The 15,698-nt window shown below is 45.8% G+C and overlaps 2 protein-coding genes across 6 annotated transcripts in view; both read left to right on the top strand.

The window, feature by feature from the left end:
• Nucleotides 1-11,222, top strand: part of zmiz1a (zinc finger, MIZ-type containing 1a) — a 97,840-nt gene extending 86,618 nt beyond the window's left edge. For all 5 annotated transcript variants that reach the window (XM_076160317.1, XM_076160318.1, XM_076160322.1 and 2 more), the window contains 18 exons: nucleotides 1,718-1,853; nucleotides 3,088-3,202; nucleotides 3,332-3,552; nucleotides 3,636-3,837; nucleotides 3,938-4,219; nucleotides 4,435-4,614; nucleotides 4,719-4,787; nucleotides 5,137-5,302; nucleotides 5,389-5,530; nucleotides 5,632-5,842; nucleotides 6,188-6,293; nucleotides 6,389-6,549; nucleotides 6,803-6,870; nucleotides 7,018-7,086; nucleotides 7,188-7,489; nucleotides 7,603-7,802; nucleotides 8,460-8,738; nucleotides 9,393-11,222. In XM_076160317.1, the coding sequence (XP_076016432.1) occupies nucleotides 1,718-1,853; nucleotides 3,088-3,202; nucleotides 3,332-3,552; nucleotides 3,636-3,837; nucleotides 3,938-4,219; nucleotides 4,435-4,614; nucleotides 4,719-4,787; nucleotides 5,137-5,302; nucleotides 5,389-5,530; nucleotides 5,632-5,842; nucleotides 6,188-6,293; nucleotides 6,389-6,549; nucleotides 6,803-6,870; nucleotides 7,018-7,086; nucleotides 7,188-7,489; nucleotides 7,603-7,802; nucleotides 8,460-8,738; nucleotides 9,393-9,500 (3,017 nt within the window). In that variant the 3' untranslated portion in view covers nucleotides 9,501-11,222. The remainder of the gene's footprint in view (nucleotides 1-1,717; nucleotides 1,854-3,087; nucleotides 3,203-3,331; nucleotides 3,553-3,635; nucleotides 3,838-3,937; nucleotides 4,220-4,434; nucleotides 4,615-4,718; nucleotides 4,788-5,136; nucleotides 5,303-5,388; nucleotides 5,531-5,631; nucleotides 5,843-6,187; nucleotides 6,294-6,388; nucleotides 6,550-6,802; nucleotides 6,871-7,017; nucleotides 7,087-7,187; nucleotides 7,490-7,602; nucleotides 7,803-8,459; nucleotides 8,739-9,392) is intronic.
• Nucleotides 11,223-12,893: 1,671 nt separating this feature from the next.
• ppifa (peptidylprolyl isomerase Fa) lies at nucleotides 12,894-14,850 on the top strand. Its single transcript, XM_076160485.1, has 6 exons — nucleotides 12,894-13,093; nucleotides 13,234-13,264; nucleotides 13,382-13,470; nucleotides 13,581-13,677; nucleotides 14,158-14,233; nucleotides 14,326-14,850. The coding sequence occupies exons 1-6, from the start codon at nucleotides 12,950-12,952 to the stop codon at nucleotides 14,459-14,461; spliced, it is 573 nt and encodes a 190-aa protein (XP_076016600.1). The 5' UTR covers nucleotides 12,894-12,949; the 3' UTR covers nucleotides 14,462-14,850.
• The last annotated feature ends 848 nt before the right edge of the window (nucleotides 14,851-15,698 follow it).

Genomic DNA, 15,698 nt, shown 5'->3' with positions numbered 1-15,698 from the left:
AGACCTTCACTCCATTACGAATGACTTCTGGCCTTAGCAGCTTCTCAGCTTCAGTGTGTCAAAGCTGCGCTGATATGAAGTCACCACGGCTCTTTCTCCCTCCGATACGCCCCCCCTCACACACTCACACACGCTCTCCATCACTCCTTCACTTGTGCTTGGCGCTGATCTTTAGGTCTAAGTGGTGGGTTGCCAGTAGAGGAGACAGTCCCTGAGTGTGGAGGTGGTGATTTAGTAGGGAGATAAGCTCTCTGTAATGGCAGGGTGGAATAATTCCTCTTTAACTAGGAGGCTTGTTTCTCTCCTCCCTCTAGAGGAAAATCTTACTGCTGTCCAGCTTCTTTCTTCTCTCCTCTCCTCTCCTTTGCTTTCTCCTTGTCTCCTTTCCTCTCCTCTACCCTCACTCGTCAAGGCAGATCATCGTAATCGAGCCGACAGCGTTTAATTTGAGCGAATAACAACACAAGAAATGGTTTAAGCTTTATTTACAACCGTGTATTTAGTTTTGGTGCAAGAGCTGGAATTTGTACATTTAATCAGGTGTTTTTTCCACATTTTTGCAAATCAACTGCATTCATCTGAATTCAGTGGTTATAATTTAAAATGTCTCAAGTGGCTGAGGCTCTGTGAGCTTTACAGGACGGACAAACAGGATCAATGTGCAGGAATTATAATAATAACTGTATTTGTATAAAACCTTTGATAGAAGGAATCCAGGCCAAAGTGCAGTTGCATTTTAGAGAAGTATCAGATCAGGTTAAAATGGTGCTTTTATTGCTGAATGTGTCTTTAAAATGGTTTATTCTCAGCTTCAGACCTTTTAAGGCTCTAGATGCAAGGTTCAGTATTTTTCAATCAACCCTTGTTTAATTCACCAGGCATTTTCAGAATCATTCATATCGGCGTCATGCAGTGTTTGAGTCAGGCATCAGGTTTGCTCAAGACGCTCAAGATCAAAGCTCCACATCTCCAAACCACAAAACCGTTTGTGGTGTGATGAGTTTTGTGCAGTGAAGATGCATCAGCTCAGTGTGTCATGTGTGTGTTTGCACCAACGCCCGGTGATTCAAGTCTTTAGATATGTCGATTATCATTGGAAATAAATGAACTTTTGAATCTTTTAATTGTTTTAAGGAGCAAATGTCTTCTCTTGTTCTCTTTAACCCTCGTCTTCATTTCAATAAGGAAAAGAGCAAAAACTTTGTGATTAATCCTTATTGAAACAAGTGATTCCCCCACTTCCTGGGATGAGAGTTGAAAGAGGACGTGGCGAGCGTGGAGGCTTCATTTCAGGCTTCATTTCAGGCTTTTCTCTGCCTAGAATAGAAATTTGGAAGTCTTTCATACTGCGGATAGATTTCAGTTTGCATACGACACCACAGGTATCGACGGTGTGATACGGTTGTGAAATCCACCCAGCAGATCGTCAACACAACCACAGATTTACTGAGTTAGGATGCCCCCTAGAGGCTTGAGCTATAACTCCAGGCTGAACGTGTCCACACTCCCTGAGAACCCTGACAGGTTGAATAAATCCATTGGAGGACACACAGTGCACACTGAGCAGATACACACTTCAAACTGATGTTTAAAGAGGAGGACCAGATTGAGCTGTGTGTGAGTGTTTGTCTGTGCGTGTGTGTGTGTGTGTGCAGGTTTTAAATCGAGGGGTTACTAACAGGCGTGCGTGCGTGTGTCTGTGTGTGTTTCCTTGCAGCCCTGCTGTCGTCGTGGTGCGAGGAGCTGGGTCGTCTCCTCCTGCTACGTCATCAGAAGAACAGACAGAACGAACCGCAGCCCAAAGGACCCATGCAGCCCAGCATGAACAGCATGAAGCCCGGCCTCACACACAGGTCAGTGGGTCACACACAGGTCAGTGGGGTCACCTACCATCAGCTGGACAACCCCAAAAATTTAGAGATTTCCATGTCATGATGGCAGGAGAGAGAAGAAACCAAACCATCCTCACCAGGAAAATAGAAGAAAACTGATAAAAAGATAGAAAATTTAATCAAAATTCAAAGATACTAAATCAAAATTGGTGTACAACAATATATCATTTTTTGTTCAATCAAAATTTGGACATTGAAGAGGCTCATGGGGAGCAAACACACTGGCCTGCCACCTCAGAGACACGATTTCGCTCCCTACTGTTGCTTTCCTCGTGACCTCACCTCAGCTCAGTGCAGTTGTCAGTAACTTAGCAGCGTTGAACTGCTGACTTGTGACTAAAATGCACAAGATTGAAAGTTCAGGTTCTCCTAGAAAGTAAAAAACATCTATTTTGAGTGACAGAATGAGCTCAGTATGACAGGATTCATGCACACTGAGTCCAGGAGGCAGTGGAGGGTTAAAGTTTCTTCTTGCATTGTTTGAAGGACAGCCAGAGTTCTGTAGCAGAGGAGTTGAGGTGGTTCAGAGTCAAGGGACAAAGTGATAGGAATGAGAGCTGTGGAGTCATGTTTTTGAGAACATTCTGTGCTCATGACTCTCTCTCTCTCTCTCTCTCTCTTGGCTGCCTGCAGTCCTCTCTGCCTCTGCTGAGGATCTTAGTATATATGGAGCCTTTATTGAACATTTCATCCATTCCATGAGCTAAAACTCTGAGCAAAAATTTTCTCGGGAAAACAAGCCGCTCTCCAAAAACAGCAGCTCCTTCCCGCTCCGCTGCCCACCCGCCTCCCCCCGGGAGGATTTAGATTGTTTATTATATTTAACTGGCTGTCATATTTTGTCCTGATATTTGTTTTAGATCTGAATGCATAACATTCCAAGTCTGCCTATAGCCAAAGACGTTTCAGCAACTCCAAGCAAACATTTATCATATTTCATTTTCTGGTACTTTGTGTACTGTGTGTGTTGTGTGTGTGGTGTGTGTGTATGTGTGTCATACTGCAGTCATCAACAGTTTTCTTGGCTATACAATCCGTTCTGAAATCAAAAGCCAAACATTTCCAAGTGCCTAACATTTTGGCAAAGGCATCGGCAAATGATTTTGGATGGATTTGCGGCTCTCTCGGCTCTTTTCACGGCCAGTTGAAACTTCGAGTGACATTAGGCACATGTTTGTTTGGATCTGCTTTCTAGTGATGGATCCTTTCCCTACGACTCTGTCCCCTGGCAACAAAACACCAACCAGCCCCCTGGGTCACTGTCAGTGGTGACAACAGTGTGGGGTGTGACCAACACGTCACAGAGTCAGGTAAGGCCACGCACGAAGAGTCTGTACCTACACCCTCAGCCAAATGCTTCACTCTCAAGGTTGGTGTGCTTTATTTTCTAACCTAAGTAGATGTTTCACTTTCCTGTGTGATACCTTGTTGATTGGCAGGTGTTGGGGAATCCCATGGCTAGCAGCAATAACCCTATGAATCCTGGGGGGAACCCTATGGCGTCAGGCATGTCTGGCAGCGGGGCAGGACTCAACTCGCCCCAGTTTAGTGGTCAGCAGCAACAATTCCCCACCAAAGGAGGCTCCAACCAGCAGTACATGCAGCAGGGCATGTACGGCAGACCCGGCTACCCTGGAGGTCCTGGGGGATACAGTGGGAGGTAAGAGATTGTCTAGATATTTCCTTTCAAAATAAGAGAATCTAATTCTCATCATAGTTCAAATATATGGTCTTGTTTTCTAGTTACTCTGCAGGACCGAACGCCCCTCCGGGAGGTATGGGAATCGCCTCCCACACTCGACCTGCCGGTGACTTCACTCAGCCCGCCGCAGCTGCTGCAGCTGCTGCCGTCGCTGCTGCTGCTGCCACGGCGACGGCCACAGCAACGGCCACAGTAGCAGCCATGCAGGAGACCCAGAATAAAGACATGAACCAGTATGGACAGGTAGGAGCACACACAGGGCGTCACAGATTTAACAACCACCAAACCAGACTCCAACAAGCATAAAACTAATCACGCACTAAAACCCTTGTGTCGTTTCCAGATGTGTTCATCGTTCCAAATGGCTCCGGCTCAGGCCTACAATAACCAATTTATGAACCAGCCGGGCCCCCGAGGACCTCCCGGGGGCATGAACCCAGCCAGCATGGGGTCAGCCATGAACAACCCCAATATTAGTGGGCCTCCCATGGGCATGAACCAAGCCCGGACCCCTGGCATGGGGCCTTTTGCAGCACACGGCCAAAGGATGCCCCAGCAAGGCTACCCAGGGGGGCCCCGGCAGGGTATGCCCATGCAGGGGATGAAGAGGCCGTACCCTGGGGAGGTGAGTGGACAGATTTAGCGCGTCATCTCCAGTAGACCCCCACTGTGCAAATAGTTCTGTCAGGATATGAATTCCTGTCACACGTCCTCATTGTTTACAGTCATTGCACAGCAGATGGAGGACAGATTTGGTTCTGGTTTTGCCTGCCAGACAAAGTATCTGACTCTAGCTGCTCATGAAGCTTTAAGTTTTAAGTATTATGTATTTCCTTGCAGGCGAGTTATGGCGCTCAGCAGTACGGGCCTAACGGTCAGTTCCCACCGCAGCAGGGGCAGTACCCCACGCCCAACGCCTCCAGGCCGTTGCCCTCGCCGAACTACCCCGGCCAGAGGATGCCGGGGCAGCAGGGCCAGGCGCAGTACGGACCCGGCATGCCCATGGGCCAGTACTACAAGGTCAGGACACATCCATACAACCACACTGATTCATATTCAAGGTGATGGATTGTGCTCAATATGAAAGTATGTGTCGTCACCATTGTGCTCTGTTCTCTTTACAGCAAGAGGCCTTCAATGGTCAGAGCACCAACTTCTCTGGGGGAGGATACTCCTACAGCCAAGGCAACGGGGTGCGTTATCTCAATTAACAATTACATATAACAGTTTTATGTCATGTAACTTAAAGAATACTATAGTCCATTAGTAAATATCTGCAACATTTTTTAAATTCAATATTCTATCAAGCTGATCTAATTTTGTATACTGTTTTGGTCATGATGACATTTCTTTTTAATCATTATTTCTGCATTATTATAATCTAGGCCTTAATAAACAGCTCTTATTGCTCCATTTTGACTTAAAAAATTGTTATGAATATTGATTTCTGTTGTTTATAAATGTTGGATAATTATCGTCACGTACGTCTGTGTAATGGGTGAATGAGTGGCTGATGTTCTCATTATTGTGTCCTCTCTGTAGCCCCCTAGGCCCGGTAACTACCCGCACTCCCCTGTACCTGGGAACCCCACGCCCCCCATGACCCCGGGGAGCAGCATCCCACCGTACCTGTCGCCAAACCCGGACGTCAAACCCCCGTTTCCCCCAGACATGAAACCAAATATGACGGCGCTTCCTGCCCCTCCAAGTCAGTTTCTCAAACAGTAAATGAGTCCCTGAGACTACGTACGATGTCACTTCCTTGACCTGTCCTGTCTTTTTCTCCTCCTCCAGGTAATCCCAACGAGGAGCTCCGGCTGACGTTCCCAGTCAGGGATGGAGTTGTGCTGGAGCCGTTCCGCCTGGAGCACAACCTAGCTGTCAGTAACCACGTGTACCACCTTCGACCCTCCGTCCACCAGACCCTCATGTGGAGGTAAGACAAGGAGACACACTCCCCTCCCCTCTTGTGGACCGTCCCTTCTCGCCAAAGACATGAATTTAATACCTCTTCCGATTCTAATGACCCCCCTGTAGGTCAGACCTGGAACTGCAGTTTAAGTGTTACCACCACGAAGACCGGCAGATGAACACCAACTGGCCCGCCTCCGTCCAAGTCAGCGTCAACGCCACGCCGCTAACCATTGAGAGGGGCGACAACAAAACCTCCCACAAACCCCTGCACCTGAAGCAAGTCTGCCAACCGGGGAGAAACACCATCCAAATTACTGTCACTGCCTGCTGTTGTGTAAGTGTGCACAGACTGACGGACACCAAGAGCAGCTTCCTTTAACCTGGTCAGGCATCTCTTTGTATGGAGGGGGAAGAATTAACGTTAAAAGAGATCTGAATGTCAGCATTTCAGTTACATCCCAGGAAGAAAGCAACATGGTCTGTTATTAGCTAAGTTAGCATCACAACAACACAGAGAACAAGACACAGAGACTAACGCAGCTAAATTTGTACCATAAATGTAATACATTCTACTCAAAGGAAGGATCACTTGGACTTAGTTTTATGTGTTGTACATTTTTCGAGCTGAGCCTCAGCTGTCTGGACTAATTCTGTTTGTTCTTGGCTTGTTGTGGTGCAGTCCCACCTGTTTGTGCTGCAGCTGGTCCACCGGCCATCTGTGCGATCCGTCCTCCAGGGGCTCCTGAAGAAGAGACTCCTGCCTGCCGAGCACTGCATCACCAAGAGTACGACTCACTTTGTCTCTTACTGGGGTTAATGTGAATACGTACAACTACGTCCCGCTGCTGCTAAACTGAAACGTGCCTCTCTTTGTTTCTAGTCAAAAGGAACTTCAGCAGCGTGGCAGCGTCGGCAGGCAACACCACTCTGAACGGGGAAGACGGCGTGGAGCAAACAGCCATCAAAGTCTCGCTGAAATGTCCCATTACGTTCCGGCGCATCCAGCTTCCTGCGCGAGGGCACGACTGCAAACACGTCCAGGTTTGTTGTCCTCACTATCACGCTCATGGCCAAAGGAATCGCCCTAGTTTCCACACAAAACAAATAACGACTGCCCCACCAAGTCAGTCAGCACATCGACCGTGCTGAACTCCATAGCAACTGGCCAAAATACCATAGCAACCGCCCTGGCAAACACCCCAATAAGCATAGCAACCCCAAAATCGCAACCATACATAGATACAAAGATACATAGAAAGATTGTGATTCACTTTTGTGCCTTTGTTCTCCACAGTGCTTTGATCTGGAGTCGTACCTGCAGCTGAACTGTGAGAGGGGGACGTGGAGATGTCCTGTATGCAAGTACGTGACATGATCTTTGTTTTCATGTATGTAAAGGGGCAATGATTGATAGAGAGCGTAGTTCTGAGCAGTGTTCTTAGACATCATGTTCTGCAAAGTTGTGATTTGTCCTCTGGTTGTCTCTAATCATATCTAATGTGTTTTCAGTAAAACGGCGTTACTAGAAGGTCTGGAAGTGGACCAGTACATGTGGGGAATCCTCAACGCCATCCAGAAGTAAGTTTAATCGCTTTCACCTGCTAAATCAGTAAATACTTTTGTATTTTCAGATGTATTTAGAATTAAAGTAACACTTTCTACCCTCTGTATTCAAATAGTTCAGAGTTTGAGGAGGTCACCATCGACCCGACGTGTAGCTGGCGACCGGTGCCCATCAAGTCTGAGCTCCACATCAAAGAGGACCCTGACGGACCGCTGGCCAAGCGCTTTAAAACCATGAGCCCCAGCCAGATGACCATGCCCAACGTAATGGAGATGATATCTCAGCTCGGGCCTGGACCGGGACACGGACCGGGACCTGGACCGGGACCTGGTCCTGGCCCTGGACAGGGTCCCAGCCCTTACCCGTCCCACCCCGGTCAACATGTCAGTGGCAACGGGGGAGAATACCCAGGAGCAGGTAACTGAACTGAAAGAAGATGATTGGATGGATCAGGCTTATTTGTAAAAACTGAATAATAGCTGATATTGTCTGTATACGCCTTTTGATGAAACCTGTTTTTGTTCTTGAAGGCAACAGTTTCCACAGCCAGGGGAGCTTTGACTTCCATCACGGTAACCCCTCCGGTGGTGGAGGAGTAGGAGGCGGAGGAGGAGGAGGAGGTCCCCCTATGAGTGACTTCATGCATGGACCTCAGCTCTCGCACCCCCCTGATGCTCCAGGTGGTCTCCTGCCCCAGGACAAACCTCTCAACCACGGCATGAACGACTCAGTAAGTCCACTATTCTTCTTTCTTCACTCTAATTGCCTTTGATGTGTTGTTTTTGATTCACTTTTATGTTGTTTATGTTGTCGTTTTAAGTTTAATATCAGTGCTTGGGTTTGTTGAATAACAAATAGAAAAGTCCAGGTGCAGAGAGTTTTTGTGCGCTTTGTTTGCTTTAACTCCTTTAAATTTTTACTACTTTAGGGGGAAAATTGGTTTAAATAGACCTTTAAAAATGTGGGTGTTAGAAAGACGACTAGACTAGAATGTGGGCTGAAATTCAAAGACTTGATAATAGAAACCGGCTTCTGTATCAAAGTAACACCACTTGTGTAAATTAAACTCTATATATGATTAATTCATAAAACACGGTGGCAGATTTCCATAGTGAGTGAGAAGGTGCAGCTCAGGGACTCAAAGCTCTCAGGCGGCTCGTCTCTCTGTGTGCTGTGTTTGTGCTCCGTCATGCTCTCGTGCTCGTGTCACCGTGTGGAGTCACAGCTCTACGTGTGTGCAGGTCACAGCTTCCATTTAGAAAGTCTGTTCCACATTATTCACGCTGGGACTCATCTTGCTTTTCCTCTGTTTCCTCCCACGCAAACCCTCCCTCCTCTCTCTCTCTCTCTCTCTCTCTCCCTCTCTCTCTCCCTCCTGCGCCTCCAGATGTCCCATCCTGATCACTCCCATAATTCCATGCAGCATAGCTTGCATGGGTCTCCGCACCCCGGCAGCCACACGGGGCCGCCCTTACATCACAGCGTCCAGTCGGGGCCTCCTTTGCATCACGGTGGCCAGCCGTCGTCGCAGCCGCCTCGCCAGTCGCAGCCTCAGCCTCAGCAGACGGCTCAGAACAGTCACCCGCACGCCGATCTGAACTTTAACCCCTCGGCAGATGGGCCGATGGGTCAGGGAGCCCAGGATATGCCTGAACCCTCCCTGGATGTAAGTGTGTGCGTGCGTGCATGTGTACGTGCGTGTGTGTGTGTGTAAGTGTTACTCAAAGTCAGTGGAGGAAGTACTCACAGTGAGTAAGTCCAAGCCTTAAACAATTTTAGAAATGAGGAAATACAAACAAGGGAATAAGTGTAGAAAGAGAGAAGGAAGAGGAACAGAACAGTGTCTGAATGAAGAAATTAAGAATAAGAAACAACAAGGAAGTGAAGGAGACTGACAGAGAAGGAAGAAGGAAAGAGCAATAAACAGATAAGATCATTTCCTGTCACATCGATCAAACTGTGGGGTTTAAAACCAAAACTGCAGAATATAAATCTGACTTGTTGAATGGAGAAGAAGTCAGTCCTGAGTTCCTCCTGCTGGTCTGTAATAAATATCCTCACAAATTTCAGCTCACTGTAACATCGTCTGCTGCAGCTCTTCATCTGTGTTTGTGAAGGTCAAAGTCTTTTCACACACAGTTAGCCAACAAGGTCAACCAGCACAGTGAGGCAGACTAATTGTGGGTGAATGTGTTTTTGCACATTAAAACATATGTAGGATTTGTCTTCTTTAAAGAGTCAGAGGATAAATGAATGAGCCCTCTCTCTCTCTCTCTCTCTCTCTCTCTCTCTCTCTCTCTCTCTCTCTCTCTCTCTGCAGCTTCTTCCAGAGCTAGCCAACCCAGATGAGCTGCTATCATACCTGGACCCGCCCGACCTTCCCACGAACAGCAACGACGACCTTCTCTCCCTCTTTGAGAACAACTAGCACCTCACCTCCCCCTTAAACCCGCCTCCTGCACACACACAGGAGTTGTAGGTGTTCGACTGTCCGTCCACAGACACTTCAAGCGGCACAAACACACACAGGAACGCGCAGGTTTTCAGCGGACGCCGTAACGCGGCTCAGCGAGGCCACAGCGCCTGTACGGGAAGTCTGAGGGAGAGGACAGGAAAGCCGCTGGAGCTGCACTCCCTAAGATATCCCGCACCAGTTCCACCACCTCTCAACGCACCGTTCACAGCCACGTTGGCTGGCACGACAGTGATATTATACATATATATATATATACATATACATAGAATATGTGTAACTATTCAACTGAAAACTGTGCAGCTATAATCATCATGTGTAAACAACACCAAGGAGACCGGAGCCTTTTTGGGCTTTAAGGAAAAGTGTTGTAGCTTTTTTAATCCTAATTTTCCTTTTGTGAAAAATACAAGAATTGGAGGGCAAAGCGTCGTCTTGTAAGAGTGTTTTTATTCTATCTGAAATGTGTTCTTCCAGGACTTTGGCACCGGCCGCGCCCTTTGATCCCGACTTCCTTGTATGCTTTTCCAGTTAGGCGTTAACTGGATCTGGAGCAGAATCAGGAGAGCACTGAAGGGACGAGCTGAAATGTCCTCGTGTGTCACCAAGAGGAAGAGGGCACACATTGTGCAATGTAGTGTGTGTGTGTGTGTGTGTTTACATGTTCTCTTTAGTTTGCCTGCGGGGTGTGTGTTTGTGTGTGTGAATGAGAGATGGGGCGGGAAATATGAGTTGGAGACATGAGAAAGGAGAACATTGGATCCATTCTGGACGTCTTGCTGTCTCGGTGCGTCTGTCCCCGTGTGTCCCAGTAGCTGTTGTGATATTTATTGTTAATGTTTTGCTCTTCCTCGTCGAAATCCACCATTTTGTTCACAAGTGCATGTGTGCCAATGGCTCCTGTTGTCTTCTTCTGGCCTAAACACGCTTGATCAAATTTACTTCTCTCTCTTATCTCAATTCATATTTATTATTTTAATGCAAATCCATGTATGTGTCGTTTTCTTTTATTATTGAGTTTTTATCTTTGTCCCATGTCCAAAATGAATCAGATACACGTCACCAAAGTTGTCCTATGCTCTTCGTACGGGGTCGGCCTGGATGTCACGTTGGCGTTGAAGCAGGATTCCCGTGTTTGGTCTCATCTGTGCGCTCGTTCTTCCTCTCTGGTTTTGTTCCTGTTGTCTTGGCGTCTCGTCACCGCGTGTCCAGAGCTGATGGATGTATATACCCTTTGTGAATACTTTGTATCTGTGCAGTACTGTGTCTGTTATCGGCAATTACATGGTACTGTATGTATGTCAAGGACTGCACACACACACACACACACAGAAACACACACTCACACAGACAGAAACACACGCGATCACGCAATCCCTACAAATACAGTCCATCGTGTAATGAATTGATCCAAATGCACTCTCATTGGCCTTGTATTGATACCTGTGTATTGGTGTTTCCTGAGCGACTAGGGAGAGTTGTTTTTGATTTCATCTTTTTATATCAAAACGTGTCGGATCTTTCTGTCTGACAGCTTAATGCAGCTTAGAGGTCCAAATTTTCTCCATGAATAATTTGTTTAAGATTATTGGAAGCGACCTCGTCCTCTTTATTTAAAGTGAGAATGTGCAAAATGTCCTTTTGGATCGTTTGGAGGCCTGATGAGCTTTTTGATATCCGTATATGGCAAAAAACGTGTGAACATTATTGTGTATTTTCATCACATTTTATATTGTTTTAAGTTATTATTTTTGTCCAGTGTTTTTTATGATCGATGAAAATTTGGCTTACACAGTTTTGTGCAGTACAGTGAATGAATTTGGATTTTATTGTATGACTAAATGAGATTTTTAATCCATTTGAAGAACCAAATATGGCTGGACTGGTCTTCAAAGCCGATCAAATCTCCAGAATTGAACACAACTGAAGGATTGGATCTTGTGTTTTGTTTTGTTTATATTTTTTTAAAGACGATGCACTGCTGCATACGGCGTGTTACTGCACCCGTAACACTTCAACAAAATCACGTCTAGAAATGCAAGCCCGTCACAAATCGTACTGTCTACTGACTGTAGACAATAGACATTGATTGGAGCAATCAAAAGAGAATAGGTTTAATATTATAAAATGAAATTTGGGGGAGGCCCCTCCTCTTATTTGCATTACAAGGGAAGGCTGCGGTGGTTGAGGGTGGGTGCTGAGGATTGTGGGATGCGAGGGGATGGTTGTAAGGGATACGTGTATATAATGTAAATGACAAATAGAGACACGTTAACAGAAATGTATTCATTTTCTCCAGGGGGAGTGTGCATAGTGTATTTAGAATTTGTAAAGCTTGCATCCTCCTGTCAGACATTGAATTGGGAAAATGTGTTTGATAGCGTCTGTGCGGACCTCTCTAACCACGCCTGTTCATTTATGTAAGATACTTTATGTACCCTCCACATGGGGTTTCAGAGAAAAAAATACTTTTTTTTCCTTTGTGTAATATTAAACTTCTGTGTATTTCTCTATTACCTGTGTACTTTATAAAGGTGCTACAAAATTATTAAAACCTTTTGAGGTATAATTGGGACTTGGAGACGTGGAGCCCTGAGGGGTTCCTAAGGGTTGTTTCCAAATTTACAGTTTGTAAAAAAAAGTTTGTCAAATTTATAATTTTTATGCAATTTGGCAAAAATCTGCTATAAAGGTACAATCTGAAGTGATTGGCACAACAGGTGGCAGTTGTCTCTTTGGTTTTGTACATTCTATGTACAATCATTTCATATTCTAAACTGGTCAGAAAAACATTGTGATTTTTAGTCTTGCAAATCTGTATGTAGTTAGATGATGTGACATCCTAATATTTATCTAATAAATATGTATTCAGATGAAACATAGTCAGTGTCCAGGTGGTCTTTTCACATCGTTGTCTTTTTACATGACAAGCAAGCAACAGAAATGGATGTCTAGGTAATTTTGTGCCACATAATTCATACATTATCTCACATTGCACATACACCCACTCTGCAGCAAAATAATACTCAGTGTATTTTTGCAGTATTGTAAGATTGGAGACAATTGTGCTTCTTTTACTCTTCATCCTGAAACTTGGCATTCCATGATTCCTGACTCAGTCCAAGCCAAGAATTCAAGGAAATCTCCTTCAAACCCTGAACATGTAATGAGAATAAAAATTAGACTAAAAGGACAACGTAAACTGCAAAACCATTACTTATTCTTATGTAGATTCTGAACAAATTGAAAATTGAAAATATAAGAAAGAAACAACAGAAAGAAAGTAAAGACTGTAATTCTTATAGTAACCAGAGAGTGTCGCTGTTCTACCCTCAAGCGCCCGCTCAAACCGCTTTACGTCACATGTAAACAGACGCGTTTCTGCGGTTCTGGACGGTGCGGCGATGTTACAGCTCAGAAGTAGGATCCGGTTCAGCTCCCTGGGTGTCGCCGCTGCCAGGCTCTTCTCCTCCGGACCCCTCAGGAACCCGGTCGTGTTCCTGGACCTGGAGGCGGACGGCGAACCTCTGGGCAGGATCATCATAGAGGTAAGCTAAGTAGCGGGCTAGCGTTAGCTTCTGATTAAGACCTTGGTTTCACCTGGAAGCTGCTCCTGAAGTTTGAAGCTGACAAACATGTTCCAATAAAAGCAGAAGTTTACTGACCTGTTGTTTCTGTTATCTTGCAGTTAAACGCAGACGTAGTACCAAAGACTGCAGGTATGTCCATCAAACCGTTTTCTTTTTTTAATTTTGCGTTTAATTAAAGTTTTGAATGCAGTTTTCTCAGACTGTATTCAAGATATTATGATATTAACTACTCTGACTTTTATACAGAGAACTTCAGAACGCTGTGCACTGGAGAACATGGGTTTGGCTTCAAGGGGTCCGTGTTTCACAGAATCATCCCAGGGTTCATGTGTCAGGTAAGAGGCAACTTTACAGCCAGGACATGAGTGTGTGTGTGTGTGAGAGTGCGTGTATTGCTATTGTGTATGTGAGTGTGTGTATTGATACATATGTATTTGTGTTGCAGGGGGGAGATTTCACCAAACACAACGGCACTGGGGGCAAATCTATCTACGGCAAGACGTTTAACGACGAGAACTTCAAGTTAAAACACACCTGCTCAGGTAGAGACACTCTTCCCTCTGTTGCTTTGATTGGAGGACAGAATGTTGTGCTTTTGTCCTCCACTCCTAATACTTTTTTTTAGACCATTCGACCTGATCTTGTATCGTCTCCCCTTGTTGTCGCGTTGCCTCGCCACTAGATGGCAGTATGTCATCTCACGCTGCACTAACCAGCACTTCTACAGGGGTTTAGCAATCCCCCAGTGAATGACCTACTTTTACTGAGTCAACAGGCACTAATCAGAATAACTCTTCTCTAGAATAAACCTAAACCACATGCTGATAAATTACAGCTTCTTTGTTCACGCCGCCTCATCACAGCCTGCGTCAGATTCGGAGAAGAGGAACAAGGTTCTTCCCAACACAGTTCAGGATCTTTGTCATATCGGGCCTGAAATTGATTATGTAATTGATCGGCAAGCAGATCCAGATCCTGTTTGACTGCATCACATTCATTTCTTGGCGTTCCATTTCCTGCAGGAATCTTGTCAATGGCAAATTCAGGCCACAACACGAACGGCTCCCAGTTCTTCATCTGCACGGCGAAAACAGACTGGTACGTGACTTTTGGAGTGTTTTATGAGGAATATTAAACTTTGTCAGTGTGACCACATTCCTAACATCCTGGTCCTCTCTTTGTTTCCGCAGGCTGGATGGGAAACACGTGGTGTTCGGTCAGGTGACAGACGGCATGGACGTGGTCACCAAGATGGAGGCGTTTGGTTTGCACGACGGCGGCGTGATCAAGAAAATAGTCATCACTGACTGTGGGGAGATCAAGTAACACACACTTGAGGGTACACACACACACTAATGTGTTTGGACTTCTGTCGGGAGGACTCGGTGTGTAACGTTCACTTTCATAAGGACTTATATGATCCTCACAGATTATAACTTAACCCTCAAAACCAGGCAGGACGTTTGTTTGCTTTGTGTTTGCACAGAAAAGTGCTAATAACTCAGTTTATAGGAACAAAACCAATGATTAACCACTACTTCACATTTCTATCCGTGTTGTCACAGATCTGTAAATAGTTTCTCTTAGTTTCATCTTGATCCATGTGCTTTATGGGAGAACTACATAATACTGAGTAATTCCCTCTGTAAACTGGTCACGTTGTGCATTTGCTGCCCTTTTACTGCCAAATAAATGCCCATTTTCAGATTTTACAAGCTGTAGTTGTATTCCAGGCCTTTCCCTCTCGTGTGCCACCGTCCCGCTGGCTTTAAGGCTCCCTGGAAACGCTCCAGCGGCTTTTTTTAGACAATCCCCTCTCCAGCACGACTTCCTGTCCGTCTGAAACAGGATGTGACATCATGTGACATCCACCTACAGTGGAGCCGAGCTGACACCCTGATGCACTTTACACATGACAGACGTGTGGGCCCGCACGGAGCGGTCCAGTGCGGAGGATTTGAAGTGTTTGCGCCACAAAAAAGGAGCTAAAAATGTGTCTGACGTGTTGTGTGCCAGCTGCTTTTACTTCAGCACCTCTGAGATTTGAAACGCAGCACGTCAGGAGACATAAAGGAGGCCGGGACGCATCTGAACGCCAGAGTCTGGGTGGTGCTGCTTATCGAGCTAATACTTTATGAAAGTAAATAATGAATTGACGTGAAAAAGCAGCCCTGGCTCCAAAACGAAACCACATGTGCTCTGACCTTCCACCGTTTGTTTGAGTTCTCCGATTACATTGTTGCCATAGAGACTTTTCTGCTCACACTCTGTTTGAGAGCTGGAGATGTTGTAACAAACTTGATATAATTTGGGTCCCCACCCTCTGGTTTTAGTTTGAGCTATTTGGAATGCATGTCCAATATCTTGCAGGGAAACTTGGCGAGACAAAGGGCAGAGCTGCGGCCCAAGCTTATTACACATGCAAAACAATAACATCTTTACTAGCCGGTTCCCTTTTTCTCGCTGTAAACGTCGACATCTGTCCCACAGCAGCACATCAGGACGCCGTCCGCTTACCATTGTCCCGCCTGTCTGCAGGCGCGCTGAAAGGGGTGAAGTCGGG

The sequence above is a fragment of the Genypterus blacodes genome, unplaced genomic scaffold (assembly GCF_046128005.1).
Source record: "Genypterus blacodes isolate CSIRO-AG114 ecotype Tasmania unplaced genomic scaffold, CSIRO-AGI_Gbla_v1 ptg000105l_1, whole genome shotgun sequence".
Classification (NCBI taxonomy): Eukaryota; Metazoa; Chordata; class Actinopteri; order Ophidiiformes; family Ophidiidae; genus Genypterus; species Genypterus blacodes.
Note: the sequence above shows the minus strand (reverse complement) of the source record. Positions and strands in the feature narration are given on the sequence as shown.